General features: G+C 40.4%; 1 protein-coding gene across 2 annotated transcripts in view; it reads left to right on the plus strand.

The window, feature by feature from the left end:
* The window catches only part of LOC145436033 (NFX1-type zinc finger-containing protein 1-like), a 59,399-nt gene extending 55,499 nt beyond the window's left edge, over positions 1–3,900 (plus strand). For both annotated transcript variants that reach the window (XM_080313319.1, XM_080313320.1), the window contains exons 35-37: positions 2,936–3,053; positions 3,277–3,457; positions 3,520–3,900. In XM_080313319.1, coding sequence (XP_080169445.1) covers positions 2,936–3,053; positions 3,277–3,457; positions 3,520–3,665 — 445 coding nt within the window. In that variant the 3' untranslated portion in view covers positions 3,666–3,900. The remainder of the gene's footprint in view (positions 1–2,935; positions 3,054–3,276; positions 3,458–3,519) is intronic.
* The last annotated feature ends 12,302 nt before the right edge of the window (positions 3,901–16,202 follow it).

A 16,202-nucleotide genomic window follows, 5' to 3' on the forward strand; every position in this document is an offset into this window, starting at 1 on the left:
AGCACTGCACTTGACAAAATTAAAAATATTTGTAGCGTAGCTTAGCTGTTTGGGTCGAACAAATGATTAAGAAAGACTGCAAGTCCCAATCCTTGAATACTAGATTAGTAGACTAGACATAGGCTATGGTCTTTGACTACTTAACTAAATTCCATTTATGATCAATGTCTATTAGTATTAAGAGTGTGTGTGCTTGTAATCAGGATAGTGTGCAATGACAAAATTAATAAGTTGAATCTCTTTTTTTTTAGTTGCTAACTCATTCACAAGAGCTACACTTGGATTTTTAATCTGCATTTTATTATACAGGACTGGACATCTGCCATATTTGAATGATTCATACATTTCATGATATTAGAGAGTCCGTTATAAAAACTTGAAAAAGGAAGGATATTTAGCAAATCTTTCTTTCATGTTAATTGCATAGTGGACAATTCGAGCTGTGCCACAATGAAACAATTTAGCATGCCACCGTTAATCATATGTTTGCATATGTTTAATGGTTGTATGATATAGTCATTCAACCGACAATGTGGCATATCATTTTCGAAGTAAATTGGTAATAATGCTGGAGTCGGAATCCGGAGTCGGAGTCGGTACGTTTAAAGACTCAAGGAGTCGGAGTCGGTATATTGAAAATGTGAGGAGTCGGAGCCGGAGTCGGTGGTAAAATTTACCGACTCCAGAGCCCTGGTGGGGAGCCTAGATAAACCGCAAAATATTGAGTAGTAAATATGGAGTCGACATTTGTGGTACAATTGCCCGCACTCTACTGGTGTAGCAGTTGTGGAACATACCACTGTACTATTTTTCCACCACGTAGCAAAAGTAATTTGACGCAATTCCAGCGCGTAGAAGCGAAGTTATTTCAGTTTTTCATTAGTAATGCTGGGATTTCACACCATCAATGCTATTTTTGCCATTCCAAAACTTTCAACTGCTATAACTTCGCTTCTTCCGCTTGAAAGTGAGCAAACATTTTTATGCATCGTTCTTTCAGGAAACTTAACAACTTCAGAGTTGACAATGAAATTTGAAAAGAATATATTTTTTAAAATAAATTTCTAAAACTTCAATTGGCTCTGCCGCATCTCCGGCTGGTTGAAATTGGGCCAAATTTGTTGTGACAGCAAAACCAATTTATTCAGTGAATCCCCAGGGTGCAACAAAAAGGTATTTTTGAACAACCCTAATGTGCGGTGTACACAATATGATTAACTTAATATTTTCTCAAATGATAATTTAGCAGATGTGGCACAATTTTCTCAGATGATAATTTAGCGGATGTGGCCGAACGAAGTAGTGAGCTATGATTCCAAGTAGAAGCTTCCCCGTGAATATATAATCAAGTAGAATTAGCGATTTGAATGACATGCCAAAGAAATGAATAACGTAGTATCAAACTTCGGTAGGGTCGAGCATTTCTCTGCATCAAACAGTTAGTAGGAAGTGGCTACTTTAGATATTGTAGGTTGCTTCGTCGCGACCAATAACACTTCAAAGAGGTGCAATGTTGAAAATATCTTCAGTCACCGTGAAATAAAGGCTACATTCACAAGTTGTGTTGACGATTTCATTCACAACAATGATGCAAACATACGGTAAAACTATCTTCCACTCGACAAAATCAAAGCATGAAACTTCGAATATTTTTGACAAAAAAAAAACAGAAGAATTCTAGACGTCTACGTCGCTACTGACCAACTTTGGAATTTAGGTCTCAATCTTTACTCCGCCTGCACAACATCCGTGGAGAAGGGAGACCGAACTCAACCTCAAATAATTTGAGGAGAATTTCGAGTCGTAATAAAATCTATTATTTTAAAACCAGGGTTGTAACGATTTGAGTCATTGTCTCAAAATACGGAAATGACTCGACTCGACTCGAGTCAATCTTTGTTTTGACTCGACTTTGACTCGAGTCATTGTGCATGACTCGAACCAAGTCATATGACTCGAGTCACAGACGGCCAGGACTCACAGTTCATTGCCATTTCGAAGAATAGTAAAGTAACCACCCTATTGGGATTTCGTCTATTGTTACTAGTACTTGAAAATGCGACCAGAAACTGATAAAAGTGAGGAAAATTAATATATTATAAATGCCAATGCGACCCGTTCAATATCACCAAACATAGTTATAAAAAGTGAGTTTAACAAGATTTTAACTGGAAACTGAGCAGTCAACACAATGACTTGGACTCGGACTCGAGTCACAATACCATGACTCGGACTCGACCCTCTGCTCGATGACTTGGACTCGGACTTGACTCGGTGGTCGAGTTGAAAATGACTCGACTTGACTCGAGTCAAAACTATAAAAGTGAGATTGATTTTATGACTCGGAGCCACTTGGTTACAACCCTGCTTAATACACACAGCTCACAATGCGATACGCGAGACACAATGTGATGTAATCAACAAAAAGGAAGATGTCAAGTACCGTCATTTATTTTAACACCCACCTCGGTAGACATGGATGGAAAATTGGTCTGTTTTTTCAGCTTAGAGTTCCTTGCACGATGTATCATTGTATTTCACCTTTCGTAATATAATTTTCGATGATAATCAATGATCTCTGACTCCCCGAAATGTGCAAATGCTAAGCATCGAACAGGATTCTCCCATGGCAAAGGCTGTTTTTTTTTTTAAATTTATTTACCAACTATGCCAACCTCCCTGACCTGAAGTTGACCTTGATATAATTCGTGCCTCCTTCATTCATTTATGTTACTTTCTCTGTGCAGCCTAATTTGACAGATGAGTACATAAAATTGGGCGATGCACAATTATGTATGTCATATCCATTTTATTCCGAACAGCAAAATGTGATATACGGTTATATGTATACTTCTAGAAACCGCACTGTGTCAATGCCCATTTGATCGGAGCCGCCTTTCAATATTATTTTCAATAATGTTTTTCCAACCGACAGAGTCGAAGAAATGATAGAAGAACTTGGTAAGTTACTGCTGGAAACGACGACTCCATACAATGACAATTTTACCGTGAAGAGAGACGTTGACGGATTGCTCGAAAGAATACACAAGCTAGTAAGATATATTTGTATTCGGCGCCGCCACTTCATAACCCCAATCGATCTTATACGCTCGAATCATCACTGGCAATGTAATGTTGTATTACTTTGGTATGTCCTTCAATTAATGACATCACTAATGCGTAGATAGGCAATGTGTTTTGCCTCATCCAAGTTTTGTCAAAACACGTTGATTGAATAGTTCGCAATGCGAATTTTGAATTGTCTCCGTTTTCAAGGCCCCATTTCTCAAAAGTGGCTTTGGAATCAGTGCCGAAGAAAAGAAGATGATCTGTAGCGCAATGGGGTTTCACCGCAAAGGACATTGGTTCGAGTGCCCCAATGGGCATGTCTACGCCATTGGCGATTGCGGAGGAGCGGTAGTAAAATCCAAGTGCCCGGAATGCAATGAAGATATCGGTATAGCGCACAATAGAATACAGTCGAAATAAAGTCAAGGTAATCAAGATTTCACTTTGCAGGTGGCACCAGTCATCAACTTGATCAGACAAATCGCGTTTCCGAGCAAATGGACGGATCAACGCGTTCTGCTTACGAAGAAGACATGCGCACTAATTACATACCAGGTGCCATGCTAGCGGACCTACATCGACAAGGCTTCAGATGATTGCCGTATCCAATGGTGGCATATTCACATGATCAGTGGACATTCCTTCAGAATTGTGGTGTGACTTCCCAATGCCGCAGTCTTCGTTACGCCGTAGTTTCTTTGTATGTTCATTGCTGCCATGGTTTTATGCTGTTTTTATTTTGCCATCATTTCAGGCTGCTTGTCAAGTTTTTATAATCTAGATACCATGATGTACATATTCCTCCCCTGAAATACAAGAGGATAGAACTGATGACTTTTAGTTGATACGTTCTAAGCTATGGGTAGTCAATTATTTTTCGCGAGGGGCTGTTTACTGACCGAGCACAAAAGTCTATACCAGGGCGTCAAACATACGAGCCCGCCAGACGATTTCATGCGGTCCGCGAAACAGTTTGTGTAGATTGAAAATGCTTCGATTATCCAGTTCTTTTCTAAAAAATGTTCAGGTTTTTAGTAAAAATTACCTCTGCAAAACAGGTGATGTTGAACATGCTCACAAGCCACATTATGACCATTCGACGGCAGAACTGCGGTTGCGCTTACGTAGCGTTACCATATTTTGAGATCCATAAGGGGGACACGCACAGCAGGCTTCAACGGTTACTATAGCGGACGGGAAAGCGGGTGAATTTAAAATTTACACAGTTAATGTAATTGGGTTCGCTAAAAATGGTCAATGCCCGTCTACAGCTTATATTAGGCGAGTTGACTAAATAAAATATGGTCGTTTTCGATATCGACTCCCGGATTACCCGTCTCTCAATTCAGGCCGCGTTCCTCCTATAGAAAAATTGACTAAAAAGTAGGCCTAGTCAGACAGGCAAATGCGAATCGATTATATGCGGGTTATATGCATGTTATAATAGTTCACAAAGAATCCCGTGTTCTCGCTGCCGTATAACCTTTGACTCAAAATATGCCCTGCACCCAGATTTGGACAACTAGAAAATTTTCAGCTTTTCCGAATTAGATTAGAATTAGAGCCACACAGTTGTTTTCGAATTAGATTAGAATTAGAATTAGAGCTACACATTTTTCCAAATTAGATTAGAATTAGAGCTACACAATTTTTCCAAATTAGATTGGAATTAGAATTAGAGCTTCACAATTTCTTCAAAATTGTAACAGAACTAGAATTAGATTAGAATTAGAGCTACACATTTTTTCCAAATTAGATTAGAATTAGAGCTACACATTTTTTCCAAATTAGATTAGAATTAGAGCTACACAATTTTTCCAAATTAGATTAGAATTAGAGCTACACATTTTTTCAAATTAGATTAGAATTAGAGCTACACATTTTTTCAAATTAGATTAGAATTAGAGCTACACATTTTTTTCCAAATTAGATTAGAATCAGAGCTACACAATTTTTCCAAATTAGATTAGAATTAGAGGTACACAATTTTTCCAAATTAGATTAGAATTAGAGCTACACAATTTTTCTAAATTAGATTAGAATTAGAGCTACACAATTTTTCCAAATTAGATTAGAATTAGAGCTACACAATTTTTCCAAATTAGATTGGAATTAGAATTAGAGCTTCACAGTTTTTTTCAAAATTGTAACAGAATTAGAATTAGAGCTACACATTTTTCCGAATTAGATTAGAATTAGAGCTATACAATTTTTCCAAATAAGATTTGAATTAGAATTAGAGCTACACAATATTTCCAAATTAGATTAGAATTAGAATTAGAGCTACACAATTTTTCCAAATAAGATTTGAATTCGAATTAGAGCTACACAATTTTTCCAAATTAGATTAGAATTAGAATTAGAGCTACACAATTTTTCCAAATTAGATTTGAATTCGAATTAGAGCTACACAATTTTTCCAAATTGGATTGGGATTAGAATTAGAGCTTCAAAGTTTTTTCAAAATTGTAACAGAATTAGAATTACTGAATTCTCAAAAAGTTGGAAATCGGATGAAATTGTGAATGGGAAATAAAACAGCAAAAATCAAATTCAGTTCAGATCAAATCACAGTGCGTGCCCATACGCATGAGAATGATTAACATCTGCTGTACAGCAAGCTTTGACTCATTTTGCACTCACCATGGTCAGGTCACCAAGACGCCGGCCGTGTGATTTGTGATTTTGGAAGAACGCGAAGTAAGGCATTTTCAAATGCAGAAATTGATTTCAGTTTCAAATTATTATTGTTGTTGTTATTTCAAAATAAGCTATTCGCCTGTGCCCAACAACACTATTCCTCACTAGCCGAAACGGCTTCTGCGTTGCACTAACGCATGGATATTATCCGTCACAAAAACAAGTATGATTGTACGGTGTAAGCAGTGGCGGCTCGTGACAATATCGGGTGGTGGGGCAAGGGCTGCAAGCGACTTTTTATCAAGATGACGTCACAATGGCGTTTTCCAACGTAAACAAGTAACTTAATGATGGTAGGGTAACATGAATTTGCCGGCAACAGTGGTTTTAACGTATGTGCCACGAGAGGTCCGCCGGTGAGCTGTGACTTGAAGTGTGGTAACTGCGTAAACGGCGTACGGAACAAAGTTTCAACACGGTTCATGTTCGCACTAGACCTGGATATGACTATAACTCGAGAGATAACGTAAGCATAACTGGAAAGGTCAACGAGAGCGCCCCGAGTGATCTTTTAATATGTATGTAATATTTGCATAATTTCCTGCGACAAATATTATTCTTCGCGCGAACTCCTACGAATTAATATTAGTGTTGTAAAATGTAGTTGTGGCGCTTATTTCCCATCAAGTATATTGGTGTGCCACGGTCTGTAATTACCTTCAGGTATAAGTTACTTTAGAACCTAACGTTTACTATACATGGGGTCTCCTGCGGATGGTTTGTACGTTTCCAAGCTCAGTGTGTTGCGTACTATATCTACAACAGGGCTTGATCGTGAAAATATGCCTATATTTGTATAAGACAAATTTGTTTGATGCTATGATAAGATTTGGCTGACATTGGTTTCTCTTGGAAGCTATAATCTGCGCGGGTAATACTCGGGCATGGCATGTTAGCGTGAGGGAAGCAGTGCGGTCATAAATGGCACACCCCATATTTTTTTGAATACGTAGAATTTACAAAAATGAATCTACGTGTATTCACAATTGTGAAAGAACATTGTATCCCTAGTATCGCTTAACGCGGTCGAATACCGTTGGGATGCTTTATAATCTAGGGGTCTGCAAGATACGAGTAAGGGATTATTAGACACAGGTATTTCGGAGCCGATTCTTACAGCACCAGGACAATTGAAGACATGAAGCTTTGACCATCATGCGACCAACGTATGATGGTACCGACGAAATCGACGACGATAAAACCTTGGCTCAAAGTGACCGTCGCTGGTTGGCCAAAACCTGCGATATTGATATGTCTGATTGTCGAAATGGTCGGAGCCGAATAGTGCTTGTTGTTAGCTGTGCTTCTCTAGTTCACAAGTGAGGAACGCTCCCGATGCGTTTTACAGTGCGGAGTTTGAGAGAATTTTTCCGCGCGAGAGGATTACGTCACTACAAACTTTGTGATATTGCGACCTCCTTATTCACCAAGACGTATGTATGTCTTACGATATTTCTTCTGCAGCATAGTTTACGATGTTCGTTCTGTAGCATAATTTAAGCTTTGTTATACTGTTGTAACTTATTCCTCTTTATGTATTATGGGAGTATATTGTAATTGACAACCTCCCAACCTACTAAACGCAAAGCTGATCTCATTCGATCTGGCTTTCATTCGATCAAAAGTAACCGCTGCCAAGCTGTGGCAACTTATACCGCTGATACAGCTATGCAGCACCGTAACTGCCGCACCCCAAACCCCCCAATTGGGGGGGGGGAGGGAGCTCAAAGGGGGCCCAAAATTATTTCGTGAATTAGCATAAATCATAGAGTATTTTTTGAAAATTTATGCAATTTTTTCAAAATTTTTTCGCGTTGGGCGCGAATTCAAGTAGCCATTTATCTATATTATTGGGTATTGGCCCATTACCGCGCCACGACCCACCAAGACAAACAATCAAGTTTTAGGCCATATAACATGCGACTCCAAGAAGTGTGCCATAACGATCGGCAGCGAGAAAAGCTTGGCCAAAAAGGTCTATGCCCTTATGCAGACCGAAGACTTCGTTATATAGGCTATACAAAATACATATAGGTTTAATTGTCCATAGGCGCCTAAATGACTGGCGCCGAATGTTCCTGTCTTTTCAATCTGAACCTCACAAAATAAATACCATCCCGCTGGGAAAAATTTTATGCCAGTGAAGAAATACCAATTTGAAATCGTGTGCGTCTCTTAGTTTAGAAGCCTACGTTTGGGCGATTCTATATTTTTTTTATATAGCAGACTGGAAGTCACGAAATAACATCATGTAACGAAGTTACATTAACGGGTCCGCCCGCCCGAAGATGTTTAATCATTATTTACGGGCCCTCCCGTTTTCAAGACACTTCGCTCAGCTCTACCGGTAAATCTAATTACGTGAGTAGAGAGGACAATAAATTGATAGCATAATATATATGCAATCGCCGATCTGATTGACCAATTTTATCATAAATTATCGAAAATTTTCGCGCCTAGCGCTGGCTCACAATACAGTACAGATAATTTCGTGACAAACGCGAACAACGTGATGGGGGGTCGTTTTATCACCCTATGGGAGCCCAAGACCCACGTTTTTGGGGGCCTGACGAGGTGTTGTTTCGTTCCTGCCAACGGGTATACGCCCGAAGATGTTTAATTATTATTGAGTGGTCCCACCTTTTCAAACACACCTCACTCGGCTCTACCGGCAAATCTGATTACGTGAGCAGAGAGAAGATAAAAATTGATAACAAGATACACAATTCCCGATCATACTGACCGATGAAATCATGAATTCTAGAAATTTCCCGCGCTTCGCGCGCTTAGACGACAAAAGCTGTTTCACTAAACAAACTCCCAATGAATATGATGAATAGCGGTAAACAGTGTATCGCCGGCGGGGGTTCTGGGGGGCTTCGCCCCCCAGAAGTTCGGTCTATTACCCTATGGGGGCCCAAGACCAACGTTTTTTGGGGGGGCCTGACGAAGTGCTGTTACGGTCCTGCAGCTATGATACAGCTGTGATACAGATGTGATACACCTGATTGCGGGAGAGTATGGTAATATTCAACATTGTGTATTTCACGCCATATTAGGATACGAATAGGACTTCCTATGGCAGTGGTCGGGAACTTTTTCGGGTCGAAGAGCCATATTAACCCAATATTTTCAAATTTAATTCCCAAAGAGCCATAAATGTCAATCAACTATTACGTCACAATTACAATTTCGTGACGTAGGCTATTGGCAGCAGTAATAAATGGAAATCGTAGTGTGCGTCATATTTTCTTTGCTCACATGCATAGGTTGATGTTCATGAATGACTAGATTCTGAATATTTCTACTCCCAAAATCAAGCAATTTTCAAATTTATTGTTCGAAAATGAAGCGCGAAAGGAGAGGTAATGCATAGGTGAGGCACATACGGGCCAAGCCTCACCTGCGAAAGCGCAACTCATCGTAAACAGCTTGAAATTTTCAATCCAATAATCACTGATATTAATCGAATGTAATTGTCGCACTGATTGCGAGTATCTAAATATTGATCGACTTCTCCAGTATTCGCCTAACAAAACGTTACATTTTAACAGCGGTATACTAGAAAACTACTTACCAATTTAGAACATGGATAGCTACGGCGTTGTTTTTTATTTAAATTTCGAATTTTGAATGTCACTTCCAAGGAAGTTCATTTCTCGGCGTAGCTCAAGAAAGCAATTTGTATTTGAAAACTGCATTATCATACACGCGTCGCCATGTCTGCTATTCTCTTTGATCAATCCAAAATTCCGAGGCGCGCGATGTCGGGTAGATCGAATTCGCGAGGGATGTTAGTCACCACCGCGACAGCAACTTATAAATTTGAGGATTTCGCAAAGAAGATACGAGACACTGGATACCCCACTGCCTTGTCCTCTCAAATATCTGTTTAGTCTGCCACGAGAAAAATTATTCTGGATGTAATGAAAATTTACTAACAAGTTGCTGCAATATTGATAAATTTATTACAAAATTAAAACTTTGTCAAAGAGCCATATATTATACCCAACAGACTCATATATGGCTCGCGAGCCATAGGTTCCCGACCGCTGTCCTATGGCAATGATCTCGAGTCTATATAAGAGCATGTTTTACTGACTCGAGATGAGATTCATGTAAACCTGCTTGGAAACGTTTGAATAAACTGTGTATGGACAATATAACGTACGAAGAACTATCACGATAGTGAACCGGGAGCAGTCTCTCAGTTAAGTACAAGACAGCTTACAACCTAATATTGGACAGCTACTTTCTGAGCTGTATAGGCCTACTTCACAGAGACATATTCCATAAATTGCTGCAGTATAAGGATATTTGCGTATGAAAGATAATTTGGCATTATTTCAGTCAGTTTGCCAATATTATACGATTGCCCTAAGAGCCATCCCACAGTTAGCAACCCTGGCCGATGCAAATGTGTGTTAATCATGAATCATGTAAGTAATAAATATTCAAGAAGATGTAAATGTTGGCTTTAAAACCACAAGGATGCCGCACGCTGCTCCTGAAAGATATGTTGATTTGTGTCTTGCATAGATGAGAAGTGAATGAAGCCTAAGTCTAACCATAACTTACCGTCATCAATTACTCGGATTGTGTGGGTTTGAATTAGTGCGGACCGGCCGGATTTTTTCAATTTTGGCTGGACCGGATCGGAGCCTGATCAGTACTTTTCTTGTTACGGGCGGAGCCGGATCAGTATTTTTTTGATGCCGGATTAGTATTTTTTTGATAAGACCAGAATCTTTATGGATAAGCATAACGTGTGTAACTAAATAACTACCAACCAACCAACAACAACACTCAAGTGACCGCCAAGCCTGTGCGAAAGGAAACGAGCCACATTTTTAAATTCACGGAACCACGGTACCGTGTTGGGCTGGATTTCCGGCTGGACTATTTCATTTTTGGCCGGAGCCGGATCGGAGCCGGATCAGTACTTTTTCTTGATACGGCCGGTGCCGGACCAGATAATTGACAAACTGGATCGGAGCCGGACCAGAGAATTTGTCGATCCGCTCGGCACTAGTTTGTATAGCAACGCATTCTTGTTATAACGCCCACCGCACCATCCAATCAGCTAACATCCCTTAGTACGGTGAAGCATCTTTTCGAATGTTGTCAGAAAATGAACCAAAGGTGCTAGTCGCAATATTGATGCTACGATTCAAGTGCAGTTACACTCTTTTGTGCGTTCTAAATGTGAACACATTCACATCACGATGACGTAACATGTCGATTTAGCGGGAAAGTGATATTGTTGCGAGTAGATTTCTTGGGTTCGCCCTTTAAGCTTCGAAGAAAATCACTGCACGATACCCCCGGAAAAGCAACGAACACCTTGAGAACAACGGGTGTGCGATATCTGTGATTTTTCTTCTGCAGTGATCTGTACCTCCAAGAAGCTCTTCGAATACAAAAGTGATGAGTTTCTTCATTTGCTTTGTGTAATAAATTCCAGCTGGCTGGTGCGAATGGAGCTCAAAAAGGTTGAAAGGCAGATAGTGTGTTGGTATGGCGATCGGTCGTGAACTAACACTAAGGAGACAGGGGTCATTTATTGGGTGCAGAAAACTTCTCGGAGTCGCATATTCAATGGTCTAACTAAAACTTCATATGTCTTGGTGCGTCGTACCGCGGTAATGGCCGACGCCGAAATGTCCATTTATATAAATCATGCGTTATTCTTTTTCTTGGGGAAGGGTACCCAATAATCAGGATATTTGGCAAACTTTTTGAAAAATTTGCATAAATTTCGAACAAAATACCCTATAATTTATGTTTATTCACGAAATAATTTTGGGCCCCCTTCGTACTCGTCCCCCACCCCAATTGGGGGGGTTTGGGGTGCGGCAGTTACGGTCCTGGTCGCAATGCAACGTTAGCCCTGTATATGCGCTGTGAGGAATGCAAAAGGCTTGGCTGTAATCGCGGACGTTCGAATTTCGTTCATTATTATCAAATCACCATTCGGGGTGCAGGCAGACTTGGACAACTAGATAATTCTAGTTGTCTAATTTCACTAAATTAGAGCGAAATGCAAGTAATCTAATTATAATTTAATTTGTGAAATGTATCTATGCTCTAATTCTAATTCTAATCTAATTTTTGAAATGTGTCTACGCACTAATTCTAATTCTAATCTAATTTGTTTGTTTTTTACTGAAAACGAGTCTTTGTCCGCGGCATTTTGAAGCGAGTTAACAAGACTATCCCTCTCGCGCAGGGAAATCCATCCTCCATCGCATTACTTACACCCAGTGGCGGCTCGTCCTATAGGGCAACTGGGGCATTGCCCCACCTAAAATTCTGTTCAATAACAATTTAACCATTTATAGACGCACAGCGCACAATATATACCGAGATCACAGCGAAACCCGCGTTCTTCTTGTGCTTTCGCTTGCAAATGCCCATACATAGCGAAGTCTCTGCGAAAATCGAATTCTCTTCTGTGTTTTCGCTTTGTGAATGCCTAGCCGGGGCTTGCCCCGGTAGCGCTCATAACAAGCTTTCACTATCTATTCTCTCAAAGCCGCGCACAATTAAGAAACGGTGATTTACTCTCTCCTATTCGTAAAATGGCCGAGCAACCGGGGCATATATGCCTGTCGCCCCTAAGGTGTGATGTAACAATCGTATCTATGTCTGAACTCGGATACCGTGATATGCGTTGAGTCGACCTTTGCTGGTACAGGTCGATTTTGATGGTGTTTCACACCATGATAATTCTTGAAACTTGGTATGTCATGTCGTGATGGTGGTATTTAACACTGTCCCAAGTTTCAGGGTTTCTACTCAAAGTTTAGGGTAGTAATTCCGTTTCCAAAGTCGAGTGTGTGCTGATCCGTCATGTATCGCAAACATATTTCACGCAAAGCCGGTATTGGTCTCCATTAATTTTAACGATGCTCCTTAGCTAGATCCGTCATGAGCTTTTACATGGTATGTCTTGATTTTAGTATCGAACGCTGTGCCAAGTCTCAAGGTTGGCACTCAATGATTAGGGCAGCAATTTCGTTATCAAGTTCGAGTATGGTAGAGATGTGCGCTGATCTGACACTTAGCCTACCTAACGCATTGCGGATTTCACGCAAAAGCCGGTGTATCTGTGTTCCATACTGAGATAGGTGATGAGATGATGATATCATGAAACAGTTTACTAACATCCTCGGTTTGCATTCAAATATTTAGTTTTATTTTATATTCTCCAATGTAAATTTCACCGTGGAATGGTGGCCTTCGGGCCATTTGCTCACAATTACAACCCCTGTCAAGCGCGATAGCTGTTTCGTTTTCGATGGCGGCTAACAGCTTATCGCTTGATCAGCCTATTCCTCAGTAAATTTTACGCAAAATTCGGCGTTGATCAATTCGTATTAATTTTGACAGTGTACCATACCGAAAACGGCCATGAGGCTACTTCTCGATGATTTCATGTAACAGTGTACCAAGTTTTCGGCTTTCATCCACGTATTTATTCGGTAATATATTTTCCGAAGGCGATTTTGCAGCAGACATATAGACAGTAGACACTATAGACCGTAAGCCGTATGTGTCGTGTGACAATCTCCAGCCTCAAGGTCAAAATCTCCCAAGCTGTACCGGGACCGAATTTCCGAGGATGCTATCCGTAGTTCTTCAGAATGATGTTTTGGATTCATTATGACATTTCCTTGTCCAATCTATGAGATAACAATTGCGTATGTGTCCGAACTCGTTGACCTTTCCAGTAAGGCATACGCAATCTCTCGATTTATAGTCATTTCCATTTCTGCAGATAAGTAGTCAGGTGAAGTGCGAACATGAATCGTGTTGAATCTTTGCTCCGTACGCCGTTTAGCCAGCTGCCTTTAGAGCAAAAATTAGAGGTAAAGCGACTAGGTCCGTATCAGCCTAGAAATTGCCCATTGGTCCAATCGTACGCCGGAGGAAAACGCACTCGTGCCTTTTCTTCAGCGCATTTCGATAAAAATGAATGGCTTACTTATGGCGAGGATAAAAACGCCTTGTTTTGCTCGCTTTCGGGACGAGAATCCTACCATATACAAATCGGGTCGGAGGCGCTGCAGCACTTAACAGAATTGCTGAGCATGGAACGATTAAAACACCACAAGGTGTCATGCGAATGCTCTTTGTAGGTAGTTGGTCTGTGTATTTTTTGGTATAGTCTTACTCGGCGCTTGCGTAATCTCTACCACGAAATCATAACGCATGCTACTAAGGATACCCTGATGATTGATTCGTGGCATGGGAACGATTCTTAGTTCGCGTACATTTTGTAAAATAATCATTTGAATAAAAAACAATGAATAAAACATTTGTTACCGCACTTCAAGTCACGCCACCGGCAAACCTCTCGCGGCACCTACGTTAAAAACCATTGTTTACGGGAAATTCATGTGACCATCATGAACGTTGAAAAACGCTACTGTGACGTCATATTGATAACAAGTCGCTTGCGGCCCTTGCCCCACCACCCGATATTGTCACGAGCCGCCACTGCTTGGTCCCTTCTTGAAGGGGAATTGCGCTCTAAAAATGATGTGGTCTCAAATTGAATAACAGATGAAAAAAAATTGGCCATAGCCATTTTCTTCAGAAAATCACCGTAATGGAACTAAACGATTTTTGGATAGCGCCCCGTTCCACTCCTTCTGCCACGGCTGCCCGTCGTCGTTTCCTGTCGTTGTTTATGTATTCATGGTGTTGTCGACCAGTATGGTCATTTACACCAAGCCAATTTTCTTCATTTTTATTTCGTCGCTGCCGATTTGTAGCACGGCCCACGTCGATGCTTTTAGAAGACACCGTTTGTATGTATCAGATGGCAAGGAGGAGCCTAGATAAACCTCCAACACTTAGGTTAGAATTCTGGAATCGACCTCGGTCGGACTGGAACGTACAACCCATTGATTTTGCTGCCGTGGATTATACCACTATGCTATATCTCGCTACTGCGTCGTCGTTTCTGAACCAGTTGCGATATTTCTAGCACGATATCTTCGCTGTCACACTTGCTCGACGCGATTAGGCAGGGTCTAGTTTACTGTACTGTAGGACACTATGCTGGTGCTGGTATTAGTCCAAAGTCGAAGTGTATTCCTGACAATAAGCAACACCAAACTCAAAAGGTCAGTTTCGACTCAGTCGTTTCCGATTTGACTCGCAAATGTGATGATTGCGTGAGATTTCTTGCAGCCAATATGTAAATGTTACAGTTATATTTAGGATATATAACAAAAAAGTAAAACAGGTGGAAATAATATTTTATCTATTGTTCGCCGTCATCCATTGCTTTGCCCATAACCTTTGATGAACGATCTATCTTGGCCTGATCCGTAGAGGCTTGATATATATCTACACTCCAAATATATTTATTGCATAGATGAAAAAAATCTGTTTTGACAGATGTAAGTAGCATTAAGCGTAGACAACACACGTAAATAAACAGCAGGGATTAGTGGACACATAAACACATTCAGATGCTACGTCCTAATAAAAGAATCAAACAATAATTGATCTAATCAATGAATGCGAGAAGCTCAAATGCTATGGCTTGGTATTAGGGCTGGGCACAATGATTCGAGTACTCGAATATGAATCGAGTATTAATTTAAATGATTCGACTCGAGTAGTGAAATACGAGTTATTTGAGTGCTGAAATTATAAGCTCCTCGCAACTGGAAGTTAATTTGCTAACGAGAATTATAGTTTTGATACTATTTTCCACCGAGGAAGCCTTGAAACCTTGATTGGCCATGTCGCAGCATACGAGACATAGTACAAAGCTACGAATAATACTGGAAATAACACATCTCCGAAGTCATGAACATCCCACAACATTGTCAACAAGTGCAATGAAAACGGTATGGTCGAAAAAATACCAAAATATCTTTAATGTGACGGATAGCAGGCATTATGTTCTTTGTGGTGTCGTAGAAGGCACATATTCGCACTTTGACATAGTACATTCTGTTGTGACATCATCATGAGTGATACTCGAATACTCGACTCGACTCGAAGCGTAATACGTGATTCAGAATCGTATCACTCAGGAGCTAGATTTTGCCCAGCGCTACTTGCTATGTTCGTCGGCTCGCGTCGTTCAGAATCGGCGGACTCCGCATAGATAAAGCTAACACGTTGCGCAACAACTAAAACCATGACGCTGCTTGTCGGACGGTGACTAAAATCGACTGCGTGAGCAACAGATTACAAACTAGAAGACGCAAAATCAGAATACGCGAGGGTAATCTAATCCCTATAGTCAGTCATCAATCACAGATTCACAGGGGTGGTGCGTTACAATACTAAATGAGAGTTCACAGGTCATGAGCATTTTAAGCTTCGCCACATGTCTGTTTCAGACAAATCCTCTAAGCTACAGTGTGATTGATAGCACAAATCGGCTTTTATTAAAAAGACTACAA

This window comes from Botryllus schlosseri, chromosome 3 (assembly GCF_051294905.1).
Source record: "Botryllus schlosseri isolate E-star chromosome 3, Bs_hap1, whole genome shotgun sequence".
Lineage (NCBI taxonomy): Eukaryota > Metazoa > Chordata > Ascidiacea > Stolidobranchia > Styelidae > Botryllus > Botryllus schlosseri.